Source organism: Sphaeroforma arctica (assembly GCF_001186125.1).
Source record: "Sphaeroforma arctica JP610 unplaced genomic scaffold supercont1.1087, whole genome shotgun sequence".
Taxonomy (NCBI): Eukaryota; class Ichthyosporea; order Ichthyophonida; genus Sphaeroforma; species Sphaeroforma arctica.
Window position 1 is genome coordinate 6181 of NW_014039471.1, and position 17208 is coordinate 23388.

Below are 17208 nucleotides of genomic sequence, written 5' to 3' on the forward strand. Positions count from 1 at the left end.
CACATAAATAGTTACACACACACACACATACACACACATATATATATACACATATATATATACATATGTATGTATATATGTATGTATGTATATATATATGTACGTATGTATATGTGTATGTTTGCATACTGACACACACAGGCACATATATATATACACAATTACATATCATGTATATATATATATACACATATACATTTATATTTATATATAGATATATATAGTATTATTATAACGTTCGCATGTGTTCGTAATCATATATATATATATCTTTACATATTCACATACTTTTATATACACAGGTAGATATTTATACATAGATTCACAATTAGATTCATTAATATGTTTTCATCTTCTTTGTGCTTGAAGATGAGTATATATGCGTGGACACTTTTATCGAGTTATCATACCATGATATAGGATATAATCTATGGGCCCGTATTCAAATACAAGTCCGGTAAATGGAATCGAAAAGTTGCTGATCTATACCTATACACAGCTGTGAGTGATTCCCAATGGCGTGACAATTGTGGGTAGCCGCACATGTTGTGTTTGCATGTGTGTTTTTTGTTAATGGAAACATGTGGTATTCTTTACATAATGTCTACCAGTATACTGTTTATGTCTCTTAGATATCCTTTTAATTCATTTAGTAGGTTAATATGTATGTATGTATATCCATATATAATTTTTTATTTAGCAAGATACTTAAAGGTCTATAGTTACCTCGATACTCACTATAAGTGTCATACGCGACTCGCCGGTTCAGACTGGTGTATACATGTTCGTCAAGGGTGAAGGGTACTTTGATTGTTGCACAATGCGATAGAGAGAACGGTTAAGGGGTCTGCCGGACTTAACGCACGACTGTCGTCCGAGAGTGAAACACGGAAACACAGTAGTAAAATCTGATTGTCTACTTGCCGTCTAGCCACCTTCACTTTTTAATGAATGATTATATTACGCCTTCACAATTGATACGACGCCCATTATATATATATATATATATATATATGTGTGTATGTGTATGTAAATAAATATATGTATGTATATATCCTTAACTATCGATGGTATATATATCAAGTCTTTTGCTTGTTCAACTCGCTGCTGGGTCTGTAAGTGGACAACCGAGTCTTGGCACCTCGTTCTCCAAACTGTGCAAGACAAAGAGAAGTAAAAAAATTGAGTTCGTTTAGTGGCCTGCATACTACCCTCTGTGTAGTTCTCCCAACAGATACATCAATTATTTCTTTTTACTTACTGAACATATATAGAGTGCGCGCGCGTGCTTCTGTGTGCATGCTTGTGCATATGTACGTGTTCACATATACACTCCCACATACACACTCATATTTATCTCCATATACATACATGTAAATATCTGGATGCATATTTTCCCGCTTATCTATATGTAGAGGATGTAGATATGCACACCTTACATGTATATATGTATGTATATATATGTATATATTAATATATACATATATATGTTTATATTAATATATACATATATATGTATATATGGATGTGTGCGGGTGAGTACATATATATATATTAATTGTGTGTATATATATGTATATATTGTATAATATAATACATTTATATGTATATTATATATGAAAAAATAAATAAATATATAAATGTGTGTTTTGTGTGCGTGTCTCTCCGTGTGTGTGTGTGTGTTTGTCTATATATATATATATATATATGTGCGCGCGTGTATGTAGGTTGTTTGTGTCTTTGCGTGCATGTATGTGTGTGTTTGTGCACGTATGTATGTGTACAAGTCTCCGTATAGGTATGCACATAGGCTCATATATACCTCGGACAGACATTTACTTACTCAACGAAATCGTTTTCCGAATCGGGTTCTTCTGCTACCCCTGGTACCGTACAGTGCTTAAAACCAGGGTTGTTGTATATGTAGCGGACTCTCAATTTCTCGTTCGTGTTGAAAAGATCCTCCGGTAGATCCTGTAGCTCGTTGTCGTTTAGATATCTGTTGATGGCATATGGTATGGTGTACATTGAATACCGGAGCCGCAGTCGATCTCTTAAGTACGCCGCGAATTTTCTACCCAACCCGCACTCAGATACAGTTCTATTTCACGCAGATGAGCACAAGTATGCGTGGGCGTTCAACAACCCTCGAGCCAACCTAAACAGCACAAAGTAGCCATTATGATCATGAGCTTGTCAAACGTAATCCACCAAATACGCATACTTACACATATTCTAGTTCAGGGTTGGAGTTGAAGGTCCCATTTCGTATAGTGGTCAATTCATTGTGGCTCAGGTCCCTATGTATCGGCGTAGGGATATTGAAATAGTAAAATGTTATGAGTTTATCCAAGTATTTTTGGAGAACGCAAGTTTCGAGTGTCGTGTTTTATATATTATTAAACTTGTTTGCGAAAAAGAATAGGTAATGATCAACGATCTAAATAACTATTTGCATATGCAGCAGAATGCAATCGACAACAGGTCGGAGCTTTCATCTGATACTGATGAATACACATAGGTGAAGAACAGTGACTCTGACATAGTAGGATAATCTAAAGAGTGTAGAATTAAATACTCTACATTTCGATATGCATCTCATTCGCTAGTAGTTGATTTTATCTGACATACAACGTGCATGTGTGCGTGGGCGAGGGCACTTAGAAATTGCAAAATACTTACAGAATTTGTAGCTGAGTAACCTGTGAAAAAGCATTGACGGGCAGCATGTCGATCTTATTGTCCCTCAGATTAAGAAACTTGAGAGCTCCATTATTCATGAAGTCGTTGGTTATTACTTGCGTCAATTGATTGCTACGCAAGTTTCTGTGTAAGTCAAGTTGTAAACAGGGGCGATTTAAAAGAACCCGTCATCGAAGTCGATAGGCGTAATGTGGGTATACAAACAATGAGAGCAATGTGCAGCTATCGAATAAATACACAAATGTATCGGTCCCGACTGCAATCAAGCGTATTCGAGCACACGACCCAAACTTCCGCATTGAAACCGCACATTGTACAATCTGCATTGCGCATCTACCCAAACATTGAAGATGACTTACAAAAGTGATAGATCCGGATTTTTTGAAAACGCATAAGGAGGAATCCAATCGATCTCATTTTGCTGAAGGGTACTGGGCGGAAGAGAAAAAATGTCGGTTAGTTGCTTCACTTATACCGACATACACTCTCATATAAAATATGTGCAGCTCATAGCCGCTGGTAGACATGCGCATGAGTGCAGGTACACATGTTTCCGAATATACAAATATACTTGTAGACATCTGTTACTCGGCAAACACACGATCGAATTGCTTTCCATACTACCACACAATAAATATTAGATATTGGTACCATTCATTTACTTATCGATTAAAAAATTATTATACTTAAGACTCTTGGGCGTTGTCCTAGCAAAAGTTAATATATTACAACACACCTCTGCTAGCTGTAGTTTGTATCACAATTTTTCCATCAATCAATATGTATATTGCACATTAAGCTCAAGTACACTAGAGTATACTCGTACCATGCATTGATGTACTTACAGATTTGTCAGCACCTCATTATTGGCAAAGGTATCAGTCTCGAACGATTTGATTCTATTCCCTTCTACCTTCCTGTTCTTACGGTAATTATCAATTTAGAAAGAAGTGGATTAGTGTTTTCGTCAAGAATCTTGATAATTGGGCACTTTCGATTGCTCAATCATTAATTTTGAAGCGGATGAGCACTGATTGTAATATTACATACAGAGAGTCAGCACGAATTGAAATATCACTTACAAAACTTTCAAATTTGGCAGCGACGAAAATATATTCTTAGTAAGCGCCGTCAAATTGTTGTATGAGAGGTCCCTGGTATACCAATAGCCAGAAAAAGTGATTGATAAGTGTTAGTTGTGCACTGACAGTACAATTATGTTTTTGTCGAAATCATCGTGCGCATTCAATACACGCAGTAAAGATCAAGTAAAAATCTCATCGACACATATGGCCACGGGCGATTGAATGGCACAGTGGGAAATGCATACAGGATTTGGAGTTTCACCGTTGAAAAGAACAACTCATCTTGAATATTTCGTATAGCGTTCTCGGCTAGACTAAGTATACTCATGTTCGGTAGTTTTCGGAATATATTATTCGGCAGGCTTTCCAGAGCGTTCTGGCTCAGTACCCTGACGTATCCAAAAAAAAAGTGTGGACATAAAAACAATATCAGGTTGTGAATATGCTACTGTCTGAAAGAGTTCAATGGGATCAATAAGCATGCAAGTCCTCGACACGATATTTTCAGCACTTCTCATATCAAACTTACACTTCATTTAGTGTAGTTGCGTCGAAACTGGATTCTGATAGATGACTGATGGAGTTATTCGTCAAATCGACAACAATCATCGCTGTCGGCGCCAAGAAGCCATCCGGTAACGTGGTAATGCTGTTGTGCTCAAGGTTTCTGTGACATGTTTTTGTGTTTGTGAGTCAGTGCATAGAGCCAAACGAGCCCATTTATACGCAGCATTTAAAAATAAAAAAGCACACCTCCCTTTGCCCTAGAAAAACATTGCCTTGCACAAATATCCACATGGTAGATACATACAGTGTTTCCAATTTAGCATTTCTTGCGAAAAGATCCGATGGCAGAGCAGTCAAATTGTTGCTACGCATCTCTAGCTTCAAAAGATTGACACATGACCGGAAAACGTTATTTTCGAGATGTGAAATGCTCATATCGTTCATCTTCAAGTATGCCAGTTTTTCGCTGCTGGAGAACAATCCGCTCGGGATAGACAGCAGCGGGTTGTGATCCATATCCAGAAAAATCATTGACCGAGTACTTCTGAAGAGATTCGGACCAAGCGATCTGATGTTGTTTCTGTTAAGCAACAGGCTCTCTATGCCAAGGTTTCGCGAAAACACTCTGTCTAAGAGATGAAAGGGGGTAGGATCACCATTAGCAGCAAAACCGTGTATTATATGGTTAAACGAACGAAAGTTCTAGCCGCGGCATATACACGAACAAAGGCACACAAAAAAATCACAACAAATACATTATTAGCTAGTAGATACAAACACTGGATAGATAATAATTTGAAGTCTAGGCGGTATGTCTACCGGCCTCACCTACCTGAGAGTGTTTCTATTTTGTTGCTGGCCAAATTTACGCGTTGAAGTTTCAAGTTGTTTTGAAAAACATCATCTGGCAGGGCCACAAGCTGATGATATGCGAGATCCACATGAGTCAATTCGCTTAGTTCATTAAAAACAGTTGGTTCCAGGGATTCGATTTTGATGCCTTCGTCTTTGAACTCGATCTTCGTACAACGAGCAACGGATTCAGGGGGAGCGCAATTGAAAAGAACACCATCGTTGGACACCATGTATTGCCCGCAATCGTCGGTGTCGAACCGAATACCTGCGAATGGATCTATACCGTTGTTTACATGGCAGTGTATACAAATGTTAGTACATATATAATTATATATATATATTATTAGGATTTTAGTATTCTACAGTTCTTGAACTCATAATCTTTTTAAAAAAGCATGTAAAAATAAGATTATCAAAGGAAAGTCAAGTTAGTCAACCCACAAACAATTCTCAATAAAACATCAGTACATACCATCACATATTCTTTCCGTACATTCTGCACCGGTAAAGCCGATTTTGCACTGTATCACGAGTTACGAGATAGAAAAAAAATTGCCGTTAGTTTGCATGATTTAAATTTGTCATGTACAAAATTCAAATAAGCAATTAAAAGTGATATCATCGAAAACGAGAATCGACAACCTACCTCACACCTGAAATAATCAACTCCAACTTCTGAATATATACACCTTCCATTTTCACTCACGTGGCAGTCTTGGCACAGTTGGTCTTGGGCTTCTTCATCAGTAATGACTCTACAGGTATTGTTAGCGGCGTCTATAACTAAAGTGTGCCCTGAATTACAAACACAACTTCCTCCTACGCATGACCCGTTGTTATTTTGACAAGTGATGCAGAACGCAACAGAGCTTTGTGGAGTAGCAATCGGCAATTCAGAAGTAACAACCATTTCTTCTGTAACATTACTCGTAGTGTTGAATGATGTTTCGAAAGCTGTATCTGGTTCTGTAAGATTACTTGTAGTGTTTATCAGCGGTTCGGAACTAGCAATCGGCAATTCGGAAGTGATAACCGTTTCTGAAACATTACTCGTAGCGTTGAAGGACGATTCGAAAGCTGTATCTGGTTCTGTAAGATTACTGGTAGTGTTTATCAGCGGTTCGGAACTAGCAATCGGCAATTCGGAAGTGATAACCGTTTCTGTAACATTACTCGTATCATTGAAGGACGATTCGAAAGCTGTATCCGGTTCTGTAAGATTACTTGTAGTATTTATCAGCGTTTCGGAACTATTAACCGCTACTACATCATCCTGGCGTATAGTTCGACTCAAAGAGTGAGACGAGGCTGGCGCTATCAGAATGTAAAGCGCTACTAAAATCTGCTGAATGATCTGCATTGTGTAGGCCTTCGGCAAAAAGTACTGGATCCGAAAGCACAAATAAGGCCATAGAAGGTTTGTACGCGGAGTATTTATGTGATCTTGAAACAGTGCTCGATAGTGCGTAAATTGAATCGCGGGCGAACCGATTTTAATTTTGACCTGGTTCAGGTTGTAGCCAAAAATTTCCGAGTAGCACATGTGCAATTGCCAATTGTGGATCACAGTACAGGCCTGACAACATCCTGTACTCGTACCCAAGACTTTAGAATTAGAGAGAGCGAGACTGGAGAGAGCCTTGATAAATATTGACTATTGTTTGCTATGATGAGAAAAAATAGCGGTTCCAAGTTTCAACATATTTATTTTTACAGAAAACAAATTACTGTATTTATAATAATAAAAAAGCTCTACCCATCGGAAAAATATTTTTGTTTTTTAAAAAGAAAAAGAAAAACAAAACAAGACAGTGCGACTATTCAATACTCTACTCTAGTAGTCTCACTCTCTCTGAAGGTTAGACTTTAGAACTTGAGAGTACGTCAAAAACTTTTTCAAATGGAGACTATAGACTATAGACTATATAGAGTAAAAATATAAATATTGTTTACATATTTTAATGTTTATCGAACTATGCGAATCTGACTCGCACGAAGAGTAAATAAAAAATATTCTTTTTAAAAACCCTTTTTATGTTGTTGAAAACTTGAAGGCAACAATTGAAAAAGATCAAGTATTTTAATAAAGTACATATTTACTTTTATTTTATTCTTCATCAGACCATAGGCTTCTAAATGTCCCAATGTTCAATCAATTTCTATGATCAGACATTAAAAAAAAATCCCACTTCTGAGTTCTGACTTCTGAGTCACTGAGACACGTCAAGTAATAATGTCAGATGTAAGATGTGACAGATTTGAGATGTGCGAGACTTTGAAAAAAAAAGGACTTCAGAGTTCTCAGTTCCCGAGAAAGTTTCAGACTCTCCAACTTCCGACTCTCCGTCTCTCCGACTCTCCAGACCAGACTTCAATTCGTAAATCGTAATACGTATACACGCTTTCAAATTGAAGCGCTAACGTAAAACGTACTACGTTTGCACCAAAAATGAAGTACGAATTTAAAGTTTGCAGTCCAGACTCCAGTCTCTCCCAACTCGAGTCTCGAGTCTCGAGTCTCCTGACCTTCTCATCCTGTCTCCTGAGTCCTCTCCGGTCTGAGAATCTGAGACCCGAGTCAGTGAGAGCCTGAGGAAGCCACCCATGAAAAAATGTCGCCGCGACACGTAGTAAATGTCGTTTGGTGTTGCGACAGTCGGGTCTGGGCCAACACTAGATCTGTCGACGAAACCCGACGCCGACCGACATGTCTGACAAAATGTCGTGCCAATACGTCTGATGTTTTTTTTTTGCCAAATGTCGCGTCTTTTTATTTACCCCAGCCCAGTGAGGAAGTGAGGAACAACCTTACAATGGTTTTTTTGTCTTTTGTTAAATTAAAAAAAAGGACAAAACCAAGAGACATAAGAACACAAAACTATAAAAAACAAACAAAATTAAAAATATTTTTCTTATTTTATGTGAACATCTACATATCTATCTGCTCGTGTTGCTTGTGATGAGAGTTGAGTGTCTCGAGACTCGCGACAAGTGCAGAGTATTTCAGTCATCACTCATCAGTGTTATTTGATATAATTAAAATAAAATAAAAATCAAATAACAAATATATTTTCAAAAAGTGGACTTGACTTTCACTGACTTTGGCACTTCAGTACATACATATGTATGTTTTATTGTTTTTAGTGTTGACAAAACTAAAAAACCCCCCCCAAAAATATGCATTACTCACCTTTGTTTGGTTGTATTTTAAAAACGACACTGGGACGGTCACTGACTCACTGCGAGTCAGGGACTCACGCCACTGACTCCAGCCCAGGTAGTATTTGATAAGGTACTAGTCTTCCCCAACAGAGAGGCCGGAGTGACCAGAGACTGCCAGAGTCCCAGAGTCCCCAGAAACCCAGACCCATCCCCGGCCCCAGATTCAGAGTCATACTCAGAGAGACTGAGAGGCTGCGACTATCTGAGAGTCGAGAGTCGAAAGAGCATGTTTTACTATCTTAGGACAATGAGAACTTATATTTCAACTTTTATTGTAGAAACTGAAAAAGAGTAATACTGAAAAGCCAAAGGTATTTCTATTTAAAAATAATTTTTTGTTTCAACAGAGTCAGACAGCTTTGCTATATACATGAGAATGTTTAGTTTTTGAGAACCCAACGGCAACAGCGGGACTTGAGACTTCTCATGTCAGTAATCAGTACTTCACTGCCTTTACTCTTTCAGAAATTCAGAATTTAGATTCATTCCCCACGCGTGACGCGGGTCACGCGGCGAACGCCGTCCTTTTTATTGTTTTCTTTTTTTGTGAAAACAAAAATGTGGTTGTTTCATTTGTCAACACATCCTTGTTCGATTTTAGAATTAGGAGGCTATGGCACATTCATGCTGTCCTGTTTCGTAATTTAACGCTTGTCCTTCATGGTCTTGGTCAACTTCGTGATTTTAAAAAACCCCCCATCGCATATACATATATTATCAAGAAACATCCGGACAGTAAATCAGTATATTCTTATAGTCATGCCGACGCGTCCCTGTACACTCTTTTTCATCGCCTTGCTATACGCATGTGACTGGGTACAGGCATATACGGTAGGACACGTTGCCTACGATAGAAGGGATGATATTTCTTGCTTGATGTGTGAGTTCAATGACGGACTATGCCAGTATGACCAGGATATTGTCACTTGTTTATGCAATGCTGGTTATATACTGAAAACCGAGTGGACTTGTGCGAGAGACAATGGACTCACAATTCCTTGGCAACCTGCCGAGCCTTTGTCGGATTCCGATAGTGACACATCTATACTCTCCGCTTCTGAAACGTCTATACTGCAAAGTAGCCCTAGTGTGTCATTACCGTTAGAATCCATTCAATCCTCTGCACCATCGCTACCAAGTATTGCGCCTTTGACAACAACGGTTGCATTACCAAACACCACGCAGACAACCATGATTGCATCACCAAGTAGTACGCCTTCGTCAACAATGTCAGCCTCGCCAAGTAGTACGCCTTCGTCAACAATGTCAGCCTCGCCAAGCAGTACGCCTTCGTCAACAATGTCGGCCTCAGCAAGCAGTACATCTTCGTCAACAATGTCAACCTCACCAAGCAGTACGCCTTCGTCAACATTGGTCGCCTCTCCGAGTTCCACAGCCTCAATTCCACCTAGTTTAGAACCTTCTAGTTCTCCCGCAGCATCTCAGTCGCCCAGGCCTTCAATTTCACCCACAGCAACCAGTACAGGTAACAATCTATCCGGAATGCACGAAATGTTGTACGGTTTTATATTCAATTTTCCTTTATTTCTTGCGTAGAACTGATCTTTAAAAACATTTCATCTCTTACGATTTCAGTGCTTGGACCTCTTGAGCCGACAAGTCAGTGCAGACGTCCACCACAAGGAAAACCAGTGTATCACATACGATCGTACTATCACAGGTTCTGCACTAGTCGCAAAAACGGAAATTACTATCCCGAGATAGATCAAGACTGCTCAGAACAGGAAAACAAATTTATTTGGCACCCCGGACACTGGAACCGCTTTGTTCTTTTGAATGAGAATCTAGGCCTGACTGACCATTGCATTAGTGTCAGTGACTACGAGACATTTAAAGCTACCTATCCTCTTTTTACCGGCCCTACCGACGATAGTACAATGCAAGATCTGATCCCTGGAGAATGTGAAGGAGAATATGTGAAGTGGGGAACAACCGATCATCCCACGTTACCTATAGAAGACGAAGTTGTGAAGATAGTATCGGTTGATCTAGAATTCAATGGAGAACCTGTTTGCTTGGCAGCTCGACCGGTAACAATGCCCGAGGACCAGTACTATATAGCAGAGTGCGACCATGACAATCCGGACATCTGGTGGAAATTCGAGCGTCTTTGTGACATAGATGCAGACTACGACCTATCTATTACACCGGAGTGAGCTAGCTACACATTATCAGCCCGAAGAAAAATTAAAATATAAATTCATATTTGGTACACAACCATTCTACAACCATTCTACTAAAAAGTCATTCTACTAAATACATAGCCCCTAGATCTTCTTGGTGCTAGAACACACTATTGAACAATTTAGAGCTTTATACGATAAAACAACATATGAGGAGTATAAAAAGTTACTAGAAGAGGTCACACGCGGGCCTCCAATATTGAATAGAATCCCAGTTTTCTAAGAGATAGAATCTACATGCCTACATAAGTTGCTTTTGTAGACGTAATGCCAGTCCTTAGATTATCATAGACACACGATCACCTCCTGCGTATAGAAAGTCTTTGTGATATATATTGATGTCAATGTAAATATTTCCCGACACGCATGCGGTTTTGTGTTTGGTCGAAGTCTAGTATATATAAAACGCCTTCAGGATCGTTTTTAAATGGGTATAAAACTAAAAAACAGATCTCACCAAAGAGATTGCCAAGAGTGTAAAATCTTATCTAGGATCATAGGTGAAATATATGGTCTGTATTGTAACGTCATGTCACCCCGAACTTCAATCGTAGGAAAGACTACAGGTTATAGGCAGTAGAATGTTAGAAAATTGGTGTGCTCAATACAATATAATCTTAAACACTGCTATTACATGTACTGTCAGCTTGATCGTTGCAAGTTTTATAACTCCTATGTACGGAGTCCCGTCCTATATACAATCAATTTATCAGCCTTCGTATAATCATTCCTTTATTTTAATACCATTGCAATCCTCAAATGATTCAAAGTTTTCGCCTTCTCTATTAAACCACTGCGAAGTCCGTCGCATACTAGACCGAGCATCATCACATACATACATGATGACATTATTGCTCAAATTGTCAAACTAGCACAGTGCCGATGATATCCACCTGCGTATTTGCTGTGCGTAGTTCTCATAGTGTGGATAATGAAGGAACGGCGAAAAAGCTTGCATCAAAAGAGAAGATACCGCTTTGTATTCGATAAATTCTAGGGTATTTTAGATAAAATAAATACTAACACCATATAATTTCAGCCTTGAAAGCCCTTTGACCACTACCAGCGTAGCAGTCAATATGGATTCAAAGCGAAATAATACAACGTAGGATTCCGCGTCGTCGTCGTGTACACAACAGTACATCCGTGTTTCGCGTGTTGTGGCCGGCCGCAGTAGTAAGCTTATGCCGAGGAGTTATTTCTATTGCGCCGGATGCGTCTCCAAGCTTTTCGGATCTGCGACGTGTGAAAAAGGGATTGAAATCGACAAATTTCAATTATCTCTTCAACTTCTAATTGAGCATCTTCGCGTGTGTGTATTCTCGTTCGCAGCCCATTAGTAGATAACTGCGCCTCAAGTAGCTTAACTTTGCGTAATGGGCATGATGACGTTAATGCTATACATATACCAATAAATCTAAATGAGAATAAGGCAATCAAGCCACTGAACAAGCCATAGATGTAATAAATCATAAGAAACCATTTAAATGAGACCTATGCAAGCAAAATCAGAGCATGTATACTAACGTAGGCTCAGACAATCGACTACATATATATATGAAATCATTAATTGCAATTGAAGCTAAGCAATTCAAGTTCAAAAGTTCAGCAAGTTTAGCACTATTCCAGTTACCTTGGGTACAACATTCGAGGCCCATACAGTACCCACCACCAGCAAGGCAAACCCGCTGTACGTGAATACTATTGTGAACCAGAACCCGACCTGTATTGAAACAAACAACAAAATTAAATCAGCCACAGCGAGAGCATTTGTTGAATCCATGTCTATGACTGAGTGGCGAAGTGCTGGCATCAACTCGGCGAGTTCAGATAAACGCGGGAGCAAGTGAAAATAACGTTTTCGATCTATGGAGTAGAAATTGCAGGACCTCAACAAGTCGTATTTGGGTACACAATATATCTACAAAGACTCCTAAGTTTCACAATCATTAAATGTCAGCCTTGCACGGCCGTATCATGAAACGACATACGCCATATCCAACCAAAGTGACGAACCGGCAGGAAACAATAATAGCTGTGCAACATACAGTTCAGAATCAATAGAAGTACACGGTGACCAGACAGGACCAAGTAAAAAAATCAGAATGAAGCGTGAAGGCAGATCCACCAAAACCCACGAATATATCATTAAAAGCAAAACTCTACTAATATGTCTATGGTAACCATGACACATACTAATATAAGACCTATACGCAGTCGAAAGGGATAGTGGCTGGCCACAACATATATCAGTCAGCTCAACTAAGACAGACAGAACACATGCTAACGAAGAACTACACAGCTGAAGGGGACAATAGTTGGCCACAACACATAATAGTCAACTCACCTTGGACAGACATAAGATATGCCAATGTGACGTACAGCCGGATCTGTACATGCTACTGCCGGGGGACGGCCAGTAGCCTGTATGGGGAGGTGATTAAAGTGTAAGCCCTCTTCTGTATTCTATGAATAAACGTGGTGTCGAGTATAACGATCGCGCGTGCGAGTTGGAGGTATGTCTGGTACAGTCTACAGTGAAGCTCAGAAGGAGCTGGTGGCACCCGTAGGTACATTACAAAAATAAAACCACATATCCGCACACCCACTGCACCTACCCGAATCTTGTAGGATGTGTCGAGTGAGGTCAGCCATCACCAGCGGCACAGCCATCAGTGTGAGATAGAACGGACCGAACCGATTCATATGAGTGCCCTTTCTGCGAGACGATTGAATTACATTAGGGAAGTAGAACAACCAAGAATATGGTTTAGCTGAGCTTCCCTTCATTGATATGCAAGTAAATCAGAAAGCCAGGATGCCACCAGCGGAGGTGGTGATAGATACTTAGGCGGATGAGCCAGAATGTGTTACAACCGGTGCTCATTGCACTAATGTGGTGCAATAATCTACTCACAAGTTATGCGTAATAGATATCGATTCTATGGATCAGAGCGAAAGCGCATGGCTGCGAAATTCCTAATGTGATGACTAAGAGAAAGGGGCCGATCACATACATGACTTACTCGACTTACCTAGCCTCGTTGCCCAAGACCTAGTGACAACAAAGAGGTGCACAGACAACAAAGAGGTGCACAGACAATAAAGAGGGGCTCAGACAACAAATAAGTGCACAATCTAGGACTTTACTACAACTTACAAATCAGGCACATTTCGTACCGAGCTTTACCTTTGATTGGCGCACTTCCACCAGACGTATTGTGAGATATTAGACATGATGGTCAGCGTTACACCCCAGCTGACAGTATGGGAGAATGCCTTAGCGGTTTCAGAGGCTGCGAAACCTAAGATTCCCGCTAAGAGCAAGGGCCAGCATCAGGAACCCACTAGCCGAAGCGGTGTAGTGTGCAAAGGAATCACGCAAAGGTTAGGTGCTGGAATGAGCGCTACACAGGTTCGTTTGGAGTGTGTCTTTAACCTTGGAATTACACATGAGTATAGCTAAACGGCTGAAAGCACATACCTACGCATATGCACGGTGATAAATTTCTACTAAAACCCACATACAAAGACATGTGTCAATATCATGACACCACCGTGAGATAGTGTCAGAACTCAAAACGTTAAGTCAGTATGCCACTCGAACAATGACGACAAAAATGTGCAACACATATATATACGCACTCACTCACGATAGAAAAGTACAGTATATGTACACGCATCAAAATGAGGTGTAAGTAGGTACTGCTCACCTAACGCGGGCAAAGATACTGCAATAGCAAAGACTGCTGACCACACTCCCGCCGGGTCTTCTTCTTCATCCTCAATGCCCACCTGGCCAGACCCACCGTCACTAGAGGTCTACGGTAAGTAAATATTGAGATTAATTCCATCATAAGAAGATATATATATATATATATATATACAGAACAAAGACAAAGACAATGACAAAGACACAGAAACAGACACAGACACACACACTACGGCATAGGCACAGGTACATACTAAGGTGCAGACTCAGATACATACACATACACCGCCACACACACACACACTCCCCACAGACCCTTAGACACATAGACGCACAGACAAAAACGCAGACACGAACGCAGACTTGGCCACAGACACAGACACAGACAACACACACACACACATAGACGTACAGACACAATGACACAGACGCACACACTCACACATATACATACTTACAGACACGCACACACACATACACACACCCACACCACCACCCTCCCCCCACACATACATTCATAGACGCACAGACACAGACACAGGACACAGACACACACAGAGACGCACAGGCGCGCACACACACACACACGCACACACAACCACCACACACACCACACCCCCCCAAACACACGCATAGACGTACAAACACAGACACAGGACATAGACACAGCCACAGCCACATACACAGTCTCCACCACACACGTGTACACACACACACGTGTAAACAAGTATGCATACATATACATATATATATATATCAAGTTTTATATACATTGAAGACGACATCCATGTATGCCGACAACCAATATAGTAGAAGTTATGAGGTAATACAGTGAAGTACATTTCCATTCTTTCTATTTGTATCCTATGTGCATATGACTGAATCCATTTGGTTTGTATCAAAATCAGTTGCTAATTAAACACAAAAGAATCCTACAAACTTGACAAATTGAAGATGATACGTGCACTCTACATACAAAATAACCAACACATCGATACATTCTAGTAGGTCTACAGATACTATATATAGTGCAAATCGGCATGCGATAAACATGTACTAGTTGTTTAGACACCTTTTATATGCGCGTGCAGAATCAAATAAATAAGTTAGTGATACGAATGTATTGGATCGTATATTCATGCCAAAGAACTGGAAGCAGATATTCACATAACTATATAACACTCCTCGGACAAGCTACTTATATATATCGCATATAGTAATCAACAGAAACAACAACGCTTATGCATCTTCAGACACACATACAAGACCCACAGACGTGTGCACATGACTTGACAACTCACAAAATAGGGAGTCATCACGTACAGATTAAACGGCAAGCCGTCATATCCCACTCAGACTGGTACATACAAAGCGCATACACACAAACATGCACATAACTGACGAATCACAAATGAGTTAGACAGCACATACACATAAGATTTTTATAGCTCATGCACATGTGTTCAAAATGTCACACACGGTATATATCGTATTCTATTTCACACTTACTGATCAGTCACTTAATACATACCACACTGGGAGATATCATGTACAGATTCAACTACACACAGGTGTACAGACACACAGGTGTACACACATCAGTGCACAAACGAATGACAGTACCAGAAAAGGATGAAACAGAGCAACAGACATCACATACAGGTGCAACAGCTCCGTAAGTAGTGTTACTGGAGCGCTGGCCAGGTGTGAAGCCTCAGGCGCCATCAGGACAGTCAACATCAGCGTCCTCAGTTGTGAGCAAGTTGTCGCGTTCAGTTTGACTCATTGTTTCTCTCTCGTCTATGTGTGTCTATGGGTATGTATGTGTGTTATTGTGCCACTATTCGAATACCAACTACAAGCGTACGAGTGACGTATGTATCGGGTGTAGGTTATGCATAATTACGTACCGAGTAGCATAGCCCTCTAAAATATTTTATTGTGAAGTAAAGATTATAGATTGGACAATAAAAAAGCGTATCAGAGATATGTAGGACGCAAAACTATGAGCCTATGTATGAGTCATAAAGATTTTATCATTTTTATCCTAAATATCACTGATAAATTGATGACGTAAATAAACTATTTTTTTTCGGGTGTAAACCTTGTTTTTACATCTCACAAATGATGATACAGATTGCCAAAAAAAAGTCAACAGAATATTAATTTATGTAAATACCGATTCAAAATCGCACCCGTGTTCGTTCAGTGTGATATTTACATCTTCATGTACGACTACTTTTAAACTGCATTCTACCTGTTGGACGATCATATACATCGTACCCCAACTAAACGCGACCATATGGTAGCATGGCAGTAGGGAAGTAAGTATCACAAATATTAAAGGTAGCTTATGTATATCTGTATAGTCAACGACTATGACAACTGGTATGGGCCCGGCATGTTTCCTGCAGCTGTGGCTGCCAGCAGACTACGACTTCGGCCACCGGTACGAAGCCGAGTTCAAAGGCGACGATACAAACAGCAACAGTAAAAGTACACTTCCACAACCGCTACACGAATCTTTAAAAAGAACTGGTTCATACAAATGGGTCAGTCATCTCGTCGATGCTGTACAACAGGCGTGTGAGGAGAAGGATGCGTTTGCGTTCGTATGGGATGACCGCATTAGAAAGCGCGATGTACCTGAAGGTGTACCGAATATGTACATGTGGGGACTTGGTCCTGCGGTTAGTGGGGGATATCATCAGCATGGCAGGTTCAAGCAGTTTCCGTTTGGAATTGTGATCAGGAATTTTGGTATGTTTTGAAACTATTTTGAAAGCTATATGTACAGGTTTGAATTCGTGATGATGTTCTATAAAATGGACGGCTCTTCTGTCGGTAAAATAAGATATATATATATATATATATATATATGTATGTATATATATATAGTATATAGTTATTTTATATTATT

The 17208-nt window shown here is 39.8% G+C and overlaps 4 protein-coding genes across 4 annotated transcripts; 2 read left to right on the forward strand and 2 right to left on the reverse strand.

The window, feature by feature from the left end:
• Nucleotides 1-637: 637 nt before the first annotated feature.
• Nucleotides 638-6601, reverse strand: SARC_09935 (hypothetical protein). Its single transcript, XM_014296030.1, has 13 exons — nucleotides 5797-6601; nucleotides 5623-5671; nucleotides 5128-5427; nucleotides 4600-4924; nucleotides 4318-4455; nucleotides 4034-4177; nucleotides 3786-3857; nucleotides 3549-3620; nucleotides 3063-3134; nucleotides 2683-2826; nucleotides 2229-2300; nucleotides 1844-1999; nucleotides 638-1154 (listed from the first exon to the last, which is right to left on the reverse strand). The coding sequence occupies exons 1-13, from the start codon at nucleotides 6508-6510 to the stop codon at nucleotides 1097-1099; spliced, it is 2316 nt and encodes a 771-aa protein (XP_014151505.1). The 5' UTR covers nucleotides 6511-6601; the 3' UTR covers nucleotides 638-1096.
• Nucleotides 6602-9624: 3023 nt separating this feature from the next.
• On the forward strand, nucleotides 9625-10573 carry SARC_09936 (hypothetical protein). Its single transcript, XM_014296031.1, has 2 exons — nucleotides 9625-9858; nucleotides 9969-10573. Exons 1-2 carry the CDS (start codon nucleotides 9636-9638, stop codon nucleotides 10547-10549), a joined length of 804 nt encoding a protein of 267 aa, XP_014151506.1. The 5' UTR covers nucleotides 9625-9635; the 3' UTR covers nucleotides 10550-10573.
• Nucleotides 10574-11285: 712 nt separating this feature from the next.
• SARC_09937 (hypothetical protein) lies at nucleotides 11286-16274 on the reverse strand. Its single transcript, XM_014296032.1, has 7 exons — nucleotides 15949-16274; nucleotides 14290-14398; nucleotides 13767-13923; nucleotides 13195-13295; nucleotides 12924-13000; nucleotides 12210-12299; nucleotides 11286-11812 (listed from the first exon to the last, which is right to left on the reverse strand). Exons 3-7 carry the CDS (start codon nucleotides 13811-13813, stop codon nucleotides 11759-11761), a joined length of 369 nt encoding a protein of 122 aa, XP_014151507.1. The 5' UTR covers nucleotides 13814-13923; nucleotides 14290-14398; nucleotides 15949-16274; the 3' UTR covers nucleotides 11286-11758.
• Nucleotides 16275-16517: 243 nt separating this feature from the next.
• Nucleotides 16518-17048, forward strand: SARC_09938 (hypothetical protein; the record flags this gene model as incomplete). The annotated part of the gene is made up of 1 exon (XM_014296033.1): nucleotides 16518-17048. A coding segment is annotated over exon 1 (382 nt), but the record flags the coding sequence as incomplete, so codon positions are not given.
• Nucleotides 17049-17208: the final 160 nt, after the last annotated feature.

Coding starts and splice junctions, on each gene's coding strand:
- SARC_09935 (XM_014296030.1), bottom strand. CDS start 6,510: ATGCAGATCATTCAGCAGATTTTAGTAGCGCTTTACATTCTGATAGCG. Junction 4,456..4,599: donor AATGCTAAATTGGAAACACT/GTATGTATCTAC, acceptor AACATGTCACAG/AAACCTTGAGCACAACAGCA. Junction 3,621..3,785: donor CTGCCAAATTTGAAAGTTTT/GTAAGTGATATT, acceptor CCGTAAGAACAG/GAAGGTAGAAGGGAATAGAA.
- SARC_09936 (XM_014296031.1), top strand. CDS start 9,636: ATGTCAGCCTCGCCAAGCAGTACGCCTTCGTCAACAATGTCGGCCTCA. Junction 9,859..9,968: donor ACCCACAGCAACCAGTACAG/GTAACAATCTAT, acceptor TTACGATTTCAG/TGCTTGGACCTCTTGAGCCG.
- SARC_09937 (XM_014296032.1), bottom strand. CDS start 13,813: ATGTCTAATATCTCACAATACGTCTGGTGGAAGTGCGCCAATCAAAG. Junction 13,296..13,766: donor TGGAAGTGCGCCAATCAAAG/GTAAAGCTCGGT, acceptor ATCGTCTCGCAG/AAAGGGCACTCATATGAATC. Junction 12,300..12,923: donor ATATCTTATGTCTGTCCAAG/GTGAGTTGACTA, acceptor GTTTCAATACAG/GTCGGGTTCTGGTTCACAAT.